The following is an 18,235-nucleotide window of genomic DNA, read 5'->3' on the forward strand; positions in this document are numbered from 1 at the left end:
TGTTGATTGGACTTTTTTGCTGAGGAAGTTTCATTTAAGGCCTTTAAATGCTTGATAATGACAGCAAGGTCTGGTGTTCTGAACAGAAGGAAAACAAGCAGCTAAAAAAGAGGAAGAAACATTGAACAGTCACTAGAGCATCATTTACCAGAAATCATTTTCTATTTTGCCCGGGAAATTGAATCACAAGAGGAGGGCCTCTCTTGGAGGACTGAGCACAGAACTGGGAGCCATTCACTCTGGGTTTTCAGTTTGGTATCCAGTCTAACAGAGTCAGAGTCTTAGCTTAAAGGCTAATTAATGCTCACCTTCTTTTGTCTCCACCCCTTTTAGGTAAATAAGGATAGCAATAACATTCCTCACACTAAGAGGCTGTGAGAATTAATTTGACTCAATTCAATTAATATTTATTAAGTGCCTAGTATGTACCAGGCACTATGCTAAGTGCTGGGCATACAAAAAGAGGTAAAATATAGCCCCTTCTCTCATGGAGTTTACAATTTAATGGAGGAGACGACACCCAAACAAATATATACAAAACAAGTTATGTGGAGGATAAGTAGAAATAATTAACAGAAGGAAGTCACTGAAATTAAGAAGGATCAGGAAAGGTTTCCTGTAAGAGGCGGGTCTTAGATGGGGCTTAAAGGAAGCAAAGTTGGTCACTAATCAAAGAGGAAGAGGGAGAGTATTCTAGGCATGGGGGACAGCCAGAGAAAATGTCCAGAGCCAAGAGATGGAGTGTCTTGTTCATGGAACAACAAGGAGACCAGTTTCACTGCACTGTATAGTTTATGGCAGAGATTAAGATGTAAGAAGCTGGAAAAGTGGGTGAGGTCTAGGTTATGAAGGGATTTGAATACCAAACGGAGCATTTTGTATTTGTTTCTAGAATTAATAAGAACCCATGAGGGTTTATTGATAGGGAGGTAGCCTGATCAGACTTGTGTTCTAGGAAAATCACTTGAGTGGCTGAATGGAAGATGGATGGAGCGGGGAGAGACTTGAAGCAGGCAGAGCCACCAGTAGGATATCGTAGTAATCAAGGGGATGAGGGCCTGCCCTAGAGTGGTGGCAGCATCAGAAGAGAGAAGGGGGCATATTCAGGAGATGTTACAAAGGTGAAATCAACAGGCCTTAGCAACAGTTTAGATAAGGGAGGTAAGAGATAGAGAGGAATCCAGGATGACTCCTAGGGGGTGAACCTGAGGGACTGGGAGGATGGTGTTGCCCTCTATAGAAATAAGGAAGGTAGGGGCAGCTAGGTGGCACAGTGGATAGAGCACTGGCCCTGGACTCAAGAGGACCTGCATTCAAATCTGGCCTCAGACACATAACACTAGCTGTGTGATTCTGGGCAAGTCACTTAACTCCAATTGCCTCACCAAAAAAAAAAAAAAAAAGAAGGTGGGAGAGGGGAAACTTAAGGGGAAAGATAATGAGTTCTGTTTGCGACATACTGAATTTAAGATGCCTACTGGACATCCAGTTCAAAATGTCTGGAAGGCAGTTGGAGATCTAAGCTTGGAGGTCAGCAGACAGACTGGAGCAGGAAAGGTAGATTTGAGAATCATCAGCATAGGAGCTGATGAGATCACTAAGTAAAGTAGTATAGAGGGAGAAAAGAGAGGGCCAAGACAGAACTCTGAGGGACAACTATAGTTAGAGGGAAACCTATAGAGGAGGCCGATACAGCAGAGGAGACAGAGAAAGAGCAGTCAGGTGGGTAAGAGGAAAATCAGGAGCAAGTATTAAGAATATCACGGAGCAGAGAGTGAGCAACGGTGCTAAAGGCTGCAGAAAGATCAAGGAGAATGAGGATTGAGGAAAGACCACTGGATTTGGCAACTAAGACATTAATAGTAACTTGGGAAAGAGCAGTTTTGCCACGTTGTAAGGGGTTAAGAGGAGCGTCAGAGGAGAGAAACTGGAGACACATACTGTAGATGGCCTTGTCGAGGAATTTAGCTACAAAGGGCAGAAAAAAAACCAGGACAGTTAGCAGGGATGCAAGGACCAAATGAGGGTTTTTTTCAGGATAAGTGAGACATGGGAATGTTTGTAGATAGAAGAAAATGAGCCAGTAGAGGAGAGACTGAAAACAAGTGAGAGAGTAGAAATTACAGGGGCACTCATTAAAGACTACAAATTAAGAGGTTTCAAAATAAAGCAAAAGCAAAGGCTAAGATGATGCTGAGCAACAGCATAATGGCCACGAAAACATGAGAATGATCTGAATGAAAGATAATGAGTTGGCATTCACACACACACACACACACTCCCTACTGGTAAGACAGGGACAAAGGGAGAGAATTTATTCTGGGTATATCCACAATGTCATGTAAAGATCCTATCCAATCAAAGAGAGAAAGAAGAAAGATTGGACTGACGCAGTATTAATGGGAGGGACAGAACCCCTAAATTTAATGTCCCAGCCCAAAAGTTTCTGTGACTGCTTAATTCCCATTTAGATAGTAACAAATGTAGGCATCATTAAATCTATGACTAAGATCTTTAAATGTTCAAAGAAACACATCATTTTGGCCTGGAAATGGAAGGTTGTGGGAAGATGGTAGATTTAAGAAACCATTTTGGGACAGCTAGGTGGCTCAGTGTAGAGATCTCTGGCCTTGGAGTCAGGAGGACCTGAGTTCGAATCCAGTCTCAGACACATAACACTTACTAGCTGTGTGACCCTGGGCAAGTCACTTAACCCTGATTGCCTCATCAAAAAAAAAAAAGAAAGAAAAAAAAAGAAACCATTTAGTCTAGAAACCTGTCTACATAAAAGAATCCAAGTGAAAGCATGTAGATGTCTTATGATGTTGGTGCTAGAGGTAGGAAGTCCTGAGTTCATATCCTACCTTAGTAACTTGAGCAAGTCACTTGGCCTCTGTCTACCTGTTTCTTCATGTATAGAATGGGGATTATAATAGCATCTACCTCTTAGGGGGTCATGAGAATGAAATGAGATGTTTTCAAATTGTTTTGCCAATCTTAAAGTGCTTTATAAATGCCAACTATTATTATTTTTTTGTTTTGTTTTTCGGTTGGGCAATGGGGGTTAAGTGACTTGCCCAGAGTCACACAGCTAGTAAGTGTTATGTGTCTGATGCCGGATTTGAATTCAGGTACTCCTGAATCCAGGGCCGATGCTCTATCCACTGTGCCACCTAGCTGCCCCCTCAACTATTATTATTATTATTATTATTATTATCATCATCATCATTATTATTATTATTCAGTTACCCATCAATTCTGCCACTTAGTGCTTTGTAAACCATAAAGAACTACATAAATGTGAGGTATTACTATACTTTTTCTTCTTCATCATCATCATCATCATCATCATCATCATGGTCAAAAGCCTTCTAAAGATGGTGATGACACAATTTTCCCTGATATCTCATTGTACTGTTAAATCACTTGCCTGGCCAGAAGTCTTGCTTCACTGGGAAAGGACTCAGAAACAAACTCTAAAATGACTCAACTTTGTGAATACAAAGCTGGCCTTGGGGTCACAAAGACCTGGGTTCAAGTCCTGCCTGTCACACATACTGTGAGATTCTGAGCAAGTCCTTTAAGTTTTCAGTGCTTTAGGAAACTCTCTAGGATGCAGAGAAGGTGCTGCCCTGTATTGGGAGAAAGTTTCTTTGCCACACAGTTCTGTATACCAACTAAATCATGGGTCCACTCTCTATCCCAACCTGATTTTTAAAGCAACTGGCATTTAACCTATGGCTTTTTCATTTCATTTGTTTGAACATACATATCAGTGATAAACCTGCAGAAAATATCTGAAGAATTAGATGTGCAAGGAGAACACTCCTCTGAACGCAAGAGAAATACTACCATAATACATCATCACCCAACTGCTTCAAGTGCCTTTTTTTCTTTTTCTTTTGGTGAGGTAATCGGGGTTAAGTGACTTGCCCAAGGTCATACAACTAGTAAGTGTCAAGTGTCTGAGGCCAAATTTGAACTCAGGTCCTCCTGACTCCAAGGCCGGGGTTCTATCCACTTTGCAACCTAGCTGCCTCCAAAGTGCCTTTTTTTAATGAAGCCTTCACTCACCAAAGATATTTGATTTGCCAGGGTTGGAGGAGCTCGGCTAAGCTTTTGTCAATATCCTTCATTTAACACCAACACTTTCACAGAGCTACCTACCTGCTATCTGTTGCCATGGCACCACTGTGTCACAATCCCATCTTCAGTAGCCAGCGTTGGCACAACAGCATTTAAATTAAATCTTATTTCTTCTTGCTGACCTTACTTTTCACTATTTCTGGCAATGTCTTATCCAAGGGTGAGGAACCTGTGGCCTCAAGGCCACATGTGGCCCTTAGGTCCTCAAGGGCAACGCTTTGACTGAGTCCAAGTTTTACAGAACAAATCTCCTCAATAAGAGAATTTGGACCACACTTGAGGACCTAGAGGTGCCTCACATGGATTTGAGGCTGCAAATTCCCCACCCCTGGTCTTATCTAAGTCAGATGAACATAACCACCCCAGCAGTGGAAAATTCAGAGAATATCCTGCTTTTTGGGCAGGGAGACAGTGGAGGTGGGGGATAGGAAGGCATATGGGAGAAAGAAGCAGGAAGTCTCAGTGATTTGAAAAGGGCATTGTAATTAATTAACAAGGAAACCCCATAGGATGTTAAGAAGGAAAAGAAGGGAATACCAGATGGAATAAAAGAAAGCAGAAATAGGCTTAGTACTCTTAGTACTGATGGAACTCGATAATGCAGAAACAACTCTATAATACATGTCAAGAAGAAGATGCAGGGAAGGATCAGAGTGTAATCTAACCCTTAATGATAAAACAGCAAACCCAGATACTTTTATTGCAATTAAGGTACACTGACACCAGGTGGCAATTTGGCTTTAATTCAGGTGGTATGAACCAGTCTTGTTAAACCCAAATGGAAACAGGGGCTGCTGAATCCCCATGGGCCATAGATTGACTCAGAAAACCACGTATTAACATCTCTGTTCTACTGTATTTTATTTATTTTGTTAAATATTTCCCAATTAAATTATAATCTGGTTTTAGGCCATACTCAGGAGTGTGGCCGTGGACCACATATTTGACCCCTCCAAAATGATAAAGCCCATATATTATCTTCAAACTAGGTTACAACTAAGAAGTTTCCATAACTGCTCCTGATAAATAAAAAATATTACTCAATTAAAACAGCTAATTCTAAACAACATAATAAACAAGCATCTTTGAAGATCATCATCTAGAGCCCACTTTTCAGTGAAATGAACATCTAAGTAAAAACTGGTGCTTTTGATCACCAATACTTAAGCATTATCAGTTACAACCAAATCCCCCCCCCCCCTGCTCTTATCACCAGAATTTAGTTAGTATATTCTTATCTAACTCACCCTGAATCCTTTCTAGAAACCAAGTTTCCTAGTTCTTGCCCTTCTGGTCTGCTTGGAGTCAAAAGCCCTTTGCAACTTTTCTCCATTGTTTGCTATGGATACTTCAGCTACAGCTTGGGGCAACTTGGATTTGGATGGTACTTCCGAGGTCATTTAGAACAACAGGAAGTGAAGAACCCCTTTCAAACCAACAACGACAAATGTTCATTCACTTAGAATAAGGGAACCCATCACCATCTGAGGCAGCCTATCCTTGACCACAATAATTACGATATCATTTATATGGTGCTTTAAGGCTTGCAAAGCACTTTATAAATATGATCTCATTTTATCCTCACAATAACCCTGGGAGGTAAGTGCTGTCATTATACCCATTTTACAGAGGAGGAAAAGTTAAGTGACTTGCCCAGAGTCACACAGCTGAGCATCTGAAGCAGAATATAAACTTTGATCTTCCTCACTCTAAATACTGCACGTTACCCACTGCCCCACTTAGCTGTTATCTCTAACTGTTGGGATGTTTTTCATTACTGAGAACTGCCTCTCTGCCAATCTTGCCCATTGTTCCCATTTCTGCCCTCTAGGACCAAGCAGCATACTTCTTCTACTTGGAAATCTTTTAAGTTACTGGAAAACAGCTATTTTATCCATATTAATTTTTTTTTTGTCCCCAGTTCCTTCACTTTGCCCTCCTATGATATGGTCTCTAGTCTCCTCATTATTCTGATCAGCATCCTCTGAATGAGCTCCAACCTAGAAAGACTATTCCTAAAACATGATGCCCTAAACTAAACATAATTCTCCAGAGATGCTTTGACCAGGTCAGATTATTATAATCAATAAAAATTTATTAAGTACCTACTATGTGCCAGACACTATGATAAGTGTTGGGAACACAAAAAAGAGGCAAAAGACTGTCTGTGCCCTCAAGGAATTTACAATCTAATGAAGAAGACAACAGAAAACATATACAAAACAAGCTACATACATACATACAGGATACATACTAAAAAATTCACGAAGGGAAGGCACTAGGATTAAGATAGGAATAAGATTATTCTCTCATTCTGGAAACTCTGACACTCTTAATGATCAGCTTTACCTCTCTGGGCCACTAAAAAAAGAGGGGTATGGATGAGGTGATTTCTAAAGTCTCTTCTAACTCTACAACTTTATGATTGTATAACTGCTCTCATTTATCCCCTGCTGCTTAAATAAGCACCCACAAGGTGTTAGTTCCCTTCTCTTTGAGAACAGTGCTAAAATTTTACCTTGTCCACATCAGATTGGCAAAAAAGGGAAGGATGACAGAAGATGAAAATGACAAATATTCAAAGGACTGTGGGAAGATGTGTAATGTACGCTGGTGTAGCTCAAAATTGTTCCAACTAGTCAGTAAAACAATTTGGAACTTTGCTAGAGAAGTTAAGCTGACATACCATTTGATTCCAATGAATATACTGAGGATATGCCTAAAGAGAGTCAAAGCTAGAGGGAACGTGATAGAAAAATATTTATAGTAGCACTTTTGGTTTTACAAATAAACAAAAACTAGCAAGGAAGGTGCCCAATGTTGAATAAATTTCGGTTCATCAATGCGATGGAATATTATTGCACAGTAAGAAGATGTATATGAAAAAGAAGGATTATTTAAGTTTTTTGGCCTTTGTATCCCCAGTGCCCAGCACACATTAAATGCTTAATAATTACTTCTCAATTGATTACTTGATCTGATATTGACTGAAGTCTGAAGTAAGACTAAGAGAACAATTTACACAGTGACCACAATAATGTAAAAGAAAACATCATTGAAAGACATCAGAACTCTAATCTATTTAATCTCGATTACAAAGAACAGCTAGTAAATATAACTTATTCTTCTCAGCAAAGAAGTGGTAGACTATGATACAGTGGAATGAGTGGTGGTGCATTGGGAGTCAGTTGATCTGGGTTCAAAACCACTTACTACCCACATGATCGTGGGAAAGTCATTTTACCATTCTAGGTCTCAGTTTCCTCTTCTGTTAAATGAGGGAATTGGACTAGATGTCCTCTGACAGCTCTAAATCTATGATTAAATAAGGCACATTATTAAATAGTATCAAGGCATACATTGTCAGCTATATACAAGTTTGTACCTGACACATAGTAGAAGCCTAATAAATGCTTATTGATTGAGTGACTTGTACAAGGAAAGTTTCAAACGCAGGAGTGGTAGAGGAGGGAGGGTTTCAGGAAATGATAATGACACAAAAAAGGCATCAATAAAGCATCTATTTTTAAAAAGGAGAACCAGAAGAGAGAAGTACATATAGCATCTCTGTGCTGAGAACATAACACTCCCTCAGGGCTTGGTCTCTCTAACAAGGAAATAATCTTCCTTTTCACTGAACGAAGAATGAAAGTGCCCCATTTATTTGCAGGATAAGTGAAGCTCTATAGCAAATCTGTTTAGAATTAGGAATGACCTAGTTAGTGTCATACTGGAAGGAGAAGTCAAGTTGGGAAGAGGTTACTCCTGAATATCAGAAAAGCTTTTCCTTCCCTAACTATTCAAAACCAGGAAGTGATGACATCATTGCTTATACAGTATGATGTTGTAATGTGTATTCACCCAACTTCCTGTTTCCAATGGCGAGGGGAAGGGAAATTGTGGACTGAAGAATCTGAAGTTTCTTCTGGTGAGGAGGGTAGATGAGCCATAAGGCTTTGGGGAACAATTCTCTGCTCCTCATCCTATCCTAGATAACTCTGTCAGAGTTGTACTGTTGTTTATCCAGATGAACAGTCCCCTTTCTTACCATCCCACCCTCCACTTGATGTACTTAAACTTCTACTAGGAAATCTGAAAACATGCTGACTGTAGCCTCATGTACACTACAGAATTTCCCAATTCTAAGTTGATGGTTATCATAGAGGCAAAGAAAGGTCAGTAAGATATTATGCAATCTAAATTGCTATGTATTAATTCCCTGCAGAACTCAAGCACCATAATTTATCTAAGCATTTTTGTCTTTTTCCTGATATTTTCATTCTAAGTGGAGAGACTAGAGAAAGATAACAAAGACAGAATTACATAAACATTTGAGGGCCTGGTAAGTAAAGCATGAGTATCAGACAGGTAGTCTTTAAGGAGATACAAGAGTAAGTTCTGACTAGCTTTCCTTTCTGCTCACTCTATTCAAGAACAACAAGAAAATGCTCCTGCAGTTTAACCCTCGACACGTTCAGACGAAGCACATTCTATTTATTTATTTGTTTGTTTGTTTGTGGGAGGCAGTAAGGGTTATGTGACTTGCACAGAGTCACAGAGCTAGTTAAGTGTCTGAGGCCAGATTTGAACTCAGGTCCTCCTGACCCCAGGACCAGTGCTCTACTCCCTGTGCCAAAAGCACATTCTATTTAGAGAAACTTCAACTAGCATGCATCCGTTCATTCAACAAGCATTTAAAAGCCAACTATGGTCCAGGAATGATAGTAGGTGCCAGAGATTCAAAAGACAAAAACAAAGTAGTCCCTGTCTTATGGAGACTTACATTCTATTGGAAGAAAATAACATATATATATAGGTAAGTATAACAAATGCTGAATGCTTGTTGACTGACTTGAAACTGAGAGTAATCAGGAAAGGCCTTGTGTAGGAGGTGGCCTTTGAGCTAAGCTGTGAGAAAAGCTAGGGATTCCAAGAAGCTGAGAAGAGGGAAGGTTTTCTAGGCATAGGAGACAGCCACATTCATTAAGGCTTCCATTCCCTTGGTTATAATGAATAGCTCCCACCCAATACTACATGTGTTATTAGATGAAGGATGTGGGTAAAATGTGCTCCTACAGAGTACACTAGCATCACCAGCAATTAGCATTTCCTATGAATATGATTTGCTATTTACAAAGGGCCCTTTTCAATGTTTTCCTGTAAAATGCTTTTAGAGATAAAGAGGTCAAGGAGAAACAGAGAGGAACAGGGCAGGAGATTAAAAAATATAAAACACATTTCTTTCACAACTTCAACAATTATCTTTTATGTTACATTATACTTTAATAATGTAAGATAGTAACATAATGTAATATAAGGAAAAAGGCCTTCCCTTCACACATCACCACATAAACCAATACAGAGGACTAAACAAACACAAAAATCTATATGCATCTAATAGACATAAGGAAACTGTCAGACATCAACAGTGATGCCATGTCTACAGGAAGTCAGGTGGATTTCTTGGCAAATTGCCTCTGCTCTCATGCATACTCAAATTATATTTAAAAAAACCCTAAAAACACACTTGACCACCATTGAAAAGATTACAGATCAATTAAAATCTCTCAGAAACATGCGACTAGCCACTTTAGTACATAAGAAAAAAAATGAGAAAAGAAACCCTTTATCACTGCTTTCTGAAAATTCTGAATGTTTGAATGTATGTACCAGTCAGCTTGATAGTACCATTACCAGACATTTATTTGTACAATTGATGCTTTACTTAACTAGCATTAAATCAGTTCTCATAAATTCCCCACAAAGAAGGCAATTCAGTTCTATTTTTCCCATTTTCCAGGTGGTGAAATGACTAAAAAGAGGTTAATCGGCCTCAGAGGAGATGGCTAGAACTAGGAATATAAAAGCTCTTCATAAAGACATCCAAAATAACTCTTATTTCCATAGAAACCAGAATGAAGTCGTGGGTAATCAAGCCCTACTAGCTTGAAGGATAAGCACACTTAATACATTATGATTCACTCAGAAATAACCATTCTTTCTTCTCTCCCAAAGAAATGTATGTCTGAATGTGCATCTCTGAATGTGCTATTCCATGGGGGAAATACCGATAGGAAATCTGGCTCCCCAGAATAACACATTTTACACACCCTAACACAAAATTCAAGGCTAGAAGATATCCATAAACCAGTAGACACTTAAATTTTTAGTAAATTTACCTGTGCTGAAAAGTCAATTAGCTTTGGAAGCAGCAGTTTCCCACCTTCATCACTCTTCAGGAAATCCAGCAAGCTCCCTGTTTGTAGAATAAGAAGTCAGTGCTATTTCTCCCTACCCTCCCTGGAAAATCCAGACTAAATTTAAATCACCATCGCTTTTCTAAATTCTGAGACTTTGTAAGTTTTGTAGTCATAATACTTTTCCCTAAGGTAAAGTCAACTACCTATTCTTCATATCTTTCACAAATGTAAAAATATATGTGAAAATAGGGATTGCTTCAAATAGGATGAGAGATATAGATATGAAGATATAGATAGATATTCTCTCTGACTTTGTCTCTGTCTCCCTCATTTTCTGTCTTTGTATCTCTGACTCTGTCTTTGGGTCTCTGACCCTCTGTCTCTCTATCTCTGACTTTCTGTATCTTGGTGTTTCTCTGTCTCTCTCTCTCTCAATTAGTCTCGTCTAAAAATAAAATGCCTGTGAATTAGCTATCACATTTTCTGAATGCTCCAATAAAAACAATACAAAAATCATTGTGTTTCCTTCCCCCGCCCCTTCCACTTTCAATATTGATGTTATTGCTATTATAATGCTAATTATTATTATGGAAGCAGCATGATAAAGTGAACAGAATGCTGAATTTAAAGCTTGATGAGCTGGGTTCCAGTTCTGGCTTAGCTAAGTCCCACTGGGTGACCTTGGACAAGTCACTTGATTCCTTCAAGTTCCTCATCAATAAAATGAAGGAGATGGGTTAGATGGGCTCTAAGATCCATTTCTAAATCAAGGTTTCTGTCAATCTATAGTCTTCCAGGATTAGGTTAAACTACCGAATTTCTACTAAAGTAGAAATCTGTCCTTAAACATCCTGGGAAGATTTCTCTTTACTACCATGAGGCATTCACATTAAGGCTCAAGGCTAATACTAATCTGGTTTGGAGAGCAGCAGGATCCTACACCCCAAGAGCAAGGCTTTCTTTTTTTTTTTTAGCACATACTTCTTAAAACTGGACTGACTTTGATTGACTGATCTCTAGTATTATTAACATGAATGGTAACGTTTCTGATCAGCTCTGTAGCAGCAATATAGTCATTTCTCTATCATTCCCAGGACTTCTTAATTTCTTGATATATTTGTCTCATTTTTTTTCCTACAGCTGTTTTCTGGTCCATTTGACTATTTCTTAGTAATTGTATTCCTGGGTAGACAGACACATGAAGAAAGCAGAGTCGGGTGATTGTTTCATAGTTTTCTAACTATTTTTAAAAAAATTTACAAGAATAAGAGTTTGCTGGGTGATTTTTTAAAGATTTACATCTTAAAGTATTATAATTGCTACTTCCTGTCACCAAAGCCTTTGTCTTAAAACACTAATATTCTTCCAATGATGGAAATCATTGGCAATGAGTCAGAAAACTCCATACATTCAAAGGAATCATAAGAGTACGCAACCCAAAGGGCAATAGAAATATATCACACAATGAGTTAAGTAGGCTTCAATAAGATTAACAACTATTACTAAATTACTAAGGGTTTCAAAAAGGAGAGTCTTGTCAAATAACAAGAACCAGACATGATGGAAACATGAGTCTTTTACTGATATCACCAAGATACCCTGTCGTGTATCTAGGATTCGTAAAAGAAAATGGACAAGGATTGCACAGAATGAAAAGGCATATATAGGTTGATATCTAGAAAAATGGATGGAATGCCTACACAGCAGAGCCAGTGAATTCTCAAGGTCCATAGATGATGCAAGAAGGTATAAAATTAAAAATAACTAGTTTGGGAAGTTAGAGTTCACATTTTAAAATTATGTAACAAAAATATTCTTATTTGGAAGTTAATCTAAGAAAATGAACATCAGACACTTCAATATTTCCAAATATCCATGGTTTTTGTATGTTCCACTACTTCATGTCTGAATAAGTGGTCTTCATCTGTTCCCACAGCCAAGAAAACATTCATCATTTGCTGGGCAAAATGAGCCTCCCTCACCTACTTGGACAGGTACACTGACTATAAACACTAAGTCCACCAGGCGCTTACCCTCAAAACTGGTTCCACTTATTAATTAATACATTCTGGAGTTTGGACATTGCTAACTTAGCCTTTGAGCAGTCAAAGTCTCTTTCATGTCATGAAGAGGGATCTTTTGTAGAATTGTTTAACTATTTAAAATATGATTACTGGGATAAATAGTAGATGCTTACCTTTTGCCATGTACTCTGTTATGATATAAATGGGCTCCTCTTTGGTAACCACAGCATAGAGCCTCACTAACTTGTCATGCTGAAGTGTTTTCATGAGGTTGGCTTCTTCTAGAAATGCCTGCACAGACATGGTTCCTGGCTTCAGAGTTTTCACAGCCACTTTGGTACTATTGTTATAGTAGCCTGAGGAAAGAAAGGAGTGGAGAGGTGAGAAAAAAAAGTAGGGGTGTCTATACTTATTCCACAATAATTATGGAATTGTGGGCTAAAAACTTACTAACAATAACTTATACTTATTGCACCTTAAATTTACAAAGTACTTTCATGATCCTCACACCAATCCTATGAGGTAATAGTATAAATGTTATTATTCCCATTTTGCAAATGAAGAAACTGAGACTAAGAGAGGTTAAGTGATTTATTCAAGGTCACACTGCTCAAAGCAGTACCTTTATGACTACAAACACAGTGTCCTATTACACTAAGATACACATGCTAATCTGGTAGATATGATAGATATATGCAATATTGAAGCTAGCTACATGCTACTTGGGATTTTTTTTTTTGCTATAGTTCATATGTAGACTGAATAAAAAGCTGCTGAAGTTGAATAGATAAACTGTATTTGGTTTTTATTTTCTAAACCTGAAATTTTTTTAAAAAAGGGAGAAAATAACCTAATGGAAATAATATTCATGTACAACCTTACTATATGAATAATTCAATACTCTGAAAAATTTTGAATGACAGAGGTGATTAGGAAATAAATGTTATTATAACTAGAAAAAAAAGTAATTACAATTTCTACATTTCCCTTACTATTTCATTTTGTTTCTTTTCTTTATATAATGTTCAACATTCACACAAACTTCAAATTGTGTATTCATAGTTCTTATTGGTATCTCACTGGTATTTCTAGGAGAGGCATTATTTAAGTCTTCATAGCACAAAACCAGTTTAACTTCCCTATCTATGAAGTATTTTTAAGCTGATTTGTGTTCCGGTATGCAGTAACTGTGGTTAAAGCTGCCCTGGGCTTTCCCCCCGAGCATTCATTTTTCTCGCATTCCTGGAATTTTATCCAAATACTTTTGGGATATTTTGGTGGCTAGATACCAGGAACATAGCTCTTCTGCCATATTGAAAAGAAACAGAGCATGCTCAGGGTCTCTGAACCTATGACCTCCTATTCCACTGATATACAGTTCATACTCCTTTCTTGTTTCTGCTTGGCAGCCGATGACAGTCTCATAGAAGACTGAACATTCAAATTCCCTATGGAGACTTTTCAGAAGTATTCAGGGAGGTAAATGTAGCTCAAGTTTTTATTTTCCTTGTGAGCCACTGGGAACCTCTATAAAATACATACTTTGGTACACCCAGAACAATACTGATGGAGGCGAACTCTGACCACTCAGATGGGATACATAATCAATAATATCTGGCTCAGAAACAATACATAGGAAATAGAAGCCCTAATCTGCTTGACTACACTGCCTACAGTTTTCATAACCACTTGTTCTACTTATATCTCAGATGGAGGAAGAAGAGATTTAGAGCTGTTTAGAGATAGCCACAAGGCTATGTAACACCTGTCTTACATTGCAAATTGTCTTAAACACCTCTGATAGTATCACTTGGTGTATTTATTCCTCTTATGCCAAAGAATATTTCATAAATGCCAGGACAGCAGAACTCAAAAAGATTTGGTTGAACCAATCCCTGAAAGGATAGGTAGTAAACACCTCTATTCTGCATAGGCTCTCAGGCATCAACCCAACAATTACAAATGGCTAGCAGCATTTCCCCAGAAATAAAGAAAACATAAATAAAAAGTACATCTTCCAGCAGGTGTTTAGATTTCTTAGTCCTTGCTTCTCTGGGGTGATTAATCTAATTCAATTCAACAAGTACTTACTAATAACAATAGTTGTTAGTAATAACAAAAATACTTACTAATAACAATAACAATATTTATGGAGTGTATTGAGGTTTTAAAAATCACTTTATATACATTATCTCACTTGATCCTCACAACAACACTGAGGTAAGTGCTATTATCCCCATGTTACAAGTGAGAAAACTGAGGCTGAGAGAAGTCAAATGATTTACCCAGCATCACACAGAATTTACTATGTACATAACACTACACTAGTCACTGGTAAAGATACTAAGATACATAAGGTGAGATTTGTAACTTTACATGGCTAACACTCTGGGGTGGGGGGAGGTATAGGATTTCTATAAATGAAAACAATTCTGTATTATACCATTTCTTCACAGTTACACAACTGACAAAGCTGGGGAGGATGAGATATTGAATAATTTATTGTTTGCTGATTATATTTAAAAATTGACTCAGTAGACCAAAATGTAGTCTTAAAATCTTTCTTCCAACAAGATGTCTCCTATAAATATGTTAAGATTCTTTGATAGATATAATCATAGAGATAAATTTGTTTGCCAGCCCTCTGAGTGAGTGGGACATAAAAGAAGAAGACCTATGCTAGCCAACATGGAAGATTCCGGTGGAATCCGAATTGAAGAGATAGTTTCTATAGATGATAGGGTCCTCAGAGATTCCACTTTGTAAGTGACATTGTATGAACACCACTAAGTCCCAGAATACTACAAAACCTCCTCAGTGAGATCCAGAGAATCCTGTTTTATTTCCCCTATAGACATGAACTAATAATTGAACCAAAAAAAGCTATCATGGGAAATTCCTTTAGAATGTGAAGTTCCTAGAGCACACTGACTACTTTGTTTATGTCTGGGTATCCTTGGAGTCAAGCATGGTGATAAGAACATAGTAGGTGCTTAATGCTTGTCCATTGATGTAAATACCACCACTCCTTTCCACTCCCATCTGAAGAAAGGTAATTGGGGATATGGTGCAGAAGGTATTCAAAAAATGTAAAACAGACTAAACAAAGTCAAGGAGACTACAGAAGTTTATATAGGGACAGCAAGCACCACATTTGGCTGAAGCGCATAATATACAAAGGGAAGTAGGAGATAAAGATGACTACGTATGCTGGCTGTAGCAGCACTTCTTAAACTGTGGGTCTCAACTCACAGATTAAGAAGTGCTGAAGGGGTCGCGAACAGACAAAGTTTAAGAAGCCCTGCTCTAGAGGATGAAAGGTTCTGAAGGCCGGGCAAAAGAATTTGAACTTTACTCACTAGGAAATAAATATGTGTAGACCCCAGCTGAATTGCAGTGAATTAAGAGACCAGTTGAGGATTCTGGACAGAGGAATGAGCATAAGTATGAGATTTGTACATACAGAAGACAAGTCTGGTGGTAATGTGAGGATGGTTTGAATGAGGGAGAGAATGGAGGTGGAAAAACCTGTTAGAATACCATTCCATTAGCGCAGGTAGGTTATAACTAAGACATGTACTGGGATGATAGCAGGGGGAACAGAGAACAGGGGGTGGATATGACTCAGCTTATGGAAATGGAAATTAACAGGGCTTGATAAATGATTAGATATGAGAGAAGGAAGAGTAAAAGATAACACCAAAGTTTCAAAAAAAGGGGGTTTAGTTGAATAAGAGCACTAGTGACAGAAATTGTAAAGTGAAAAGAAGGGCAGACTGAGGAAGGGAGATAAGAAGTTCAACTTGGGGTCTGCTGTATTTGTGGTGTCAGCAAAATACCCATGATGCCCTGAAGGCAGTTGAAGATGTGAGTCTGGAGGCTGAGAGAGAAGTCAGAGACGGAGGTATAGATTTTGTTGTTCAGTCGTTTTTTAGTCTTGTCTGACTCTTTGTGAGGTATAGATTTAGGATTCATCTATGTAGAAGTGATAGTTAAAGTCATGGCAGTAAATAAGACTGTGAAGAGAGAGAATGTAGAAAGAGAAGTCAGGATGGGAAAGAAGAAAAAGAGCCTGTAAAGGAGACAGAGAAGTAACTAAAGACATGAGAGAAGAACCAATGAACTGTTGGTATTCTAAGGAAATTGAAGACAGCATCTAGAAAAACTGTTCACCAACTTCGGAAAGATAAAGGATGAGGACTCAAAAGAGGCTATTAGATTTCAAAAGGAGGAATAAATGGTAACCTCTGAAGAACAGTGTCAATAGGATGACTGGAATACAGAAACAAGACCACAAGGATTTGAGAAAAGAGTAGACACCTTTTTTAAAGGAGTCTGGTAATAGAGAGAAGGAGAGGGATGAGATTGTAGTTTACTGGAGAGTAGCATAGTAGAGTAGAGTCCTAGGATCAGAATCAGGATGACCCCAGTTTAAATCCAAACTTTGATACTTAATCTATGTGACATGGAAGAATAACTTGACTTCTCCTCACCTATGAAATGAGGACAATGTGTAGAGTATCTACTTCACAGGACTTATTATGAAAATTAAATGAGGTAACTTACATAAACCACTTTACAAGCTTGAAGGTGCCATACATATTTGTTATGATTAAAAATCTTAAAAAAAAAGGATTTGGGGGCAGCTATAGGTGGCACAGTGGATAGAACAGAGGCCCTGAAATCAGGAGGACCTGTGTTCAAATGTGGCTTCAGACACATAACATTTACTAGCTGTGTGATCCTGGGCAAGTCACTTAACTCCATTGCCTAGGCGTGCCCCCCCCCAAAAAAAAAGGATTGGGGAAATCCAATACTATTTGCAGCAAGATGACAAGGAGCTAGTGAAGGAGGGGGCAGGAAATTGAAGATGCATGAGAGAGAGGTAATCAATCATTCCTAGAAAAAGACATCAAAGGAAGTAGGAGTAGATGAGAACAAGGTCATAGGTAGGTGAAGTGGGTGATGATGTCAGAGTCCCATTCATGCATTTCAAGACATTTATTAATCAGCTATTATGTTTGAGACAACATACTAGATCCCTGTAAAGAATGAAAAAGAAAAGATTTCTGCCATTCAAAGGAGGATTGTTTTCAATCAATAAAAAAATTATCAGACACCTACTAGGTGCCAGGCATTCTCCCTAGTAATGGAGATAAGAAATAGACAGAAAAGAACAAAATAAAAATAGAATGTGAAAAGTGATTAAGAGAGGCAAAAAAGACCCACCCCCAAAGCAATGCTAGGGGAATTCATTTCCAGTTGTGGGTGAGATGAGGGCAATCTTCATGGAGGAAGCAACATTTCATGCTTTCCATCATCATGAACAATTTCAATAGACAGAAATGGGTGAGATATTTTAGATATCCAGAATTTAACAAAAAATTTTAAGTATTTACCATATACAAAGTACTGTATTAAGTGCTGGGGATAATGCATAATGATAAAAAAGGACACAAGCTCTACCCTCAAAAGAACTTATAACTGACATGATTGTATAAATGGGCACATAAGCACAGAAGAGGGAAAGATAAGAGTATGTGCAAAGAATGGCACATTGTCTGATTTGGCAGGTGCGTAGAGTATATGAGGGGAGATTGAACTACAAAGTTAAGGTGAAGTCGGTATATAGAAGACATTGACTGCCAGATTATGGAGTCTGTATATTATTCCATAGGCAATGGGTAGCCAGTTCAGGTTTTTGATCAGTAAAATTATTAGCATTATGGATGAAGAATATACATCTGGCAGCAATGTATAGGATATATTAGAAAGGGGAAGATTTCACAGGTGATAATTACAACAAATTATATAGATGTAATGCTTCCAAGTTTGCAAAGTATTTTTTTCTCACAACAAATAGGT

At 38.1% G+C, this 18,235-nt stretch overlaps 1 protein-coding gene across 7 annotated transcripts in view; it reads right to left on the bottom strand.

The window, feature by feature from the left end:
- LYN (LYN proto-oncogene, Src family tyrosine kinase) overlaps nucleotides 1-18,235 on the bottom strand; it is a 145,845-nt gene that overhangs the window by 23,612 nt on the left and 103,998 nt on the right. For all 7 annotated transcript variants that reach the window (XM_021005934.2, XM_021005932.2, XM_078153408.1 and 4 more), the window contains 2 exons: nucleotides 12,544-12,726; nucleotides 10,326-10,402 (listed from right to left, as the gene is read on the bottom strand). In XM_021005934.2, the coding sequence (XP_020861593.1) occupies nucleotides 10,326-10,402; nucleotides 12,544-12,726 (260 nt within the window). The remainder of the gene's footprint in view (nucleotides 1-10,325; nucleotides 10,403-12,543; nucleotides 12,727-18,235) is intronic.

The sequence above is a fragment of the Phascolarctos cinereus genome, unplaced genomic scaffold, assembly GCF_003287225.1.
Source record: "Phascolarctos cinereus isolate Bilbo 61053 unplaced genomic scaffold, phaCin_HiC Scaffold_4;HRSCAF=312, whole genome shotgun sequence".
Lineage (NCBI taxonomy): Eukaryota > Metazoa > Chordata > Mammalia > Diprotodontia > Phascolarctidae > Phascolarctos > Phascolarctos cinereus.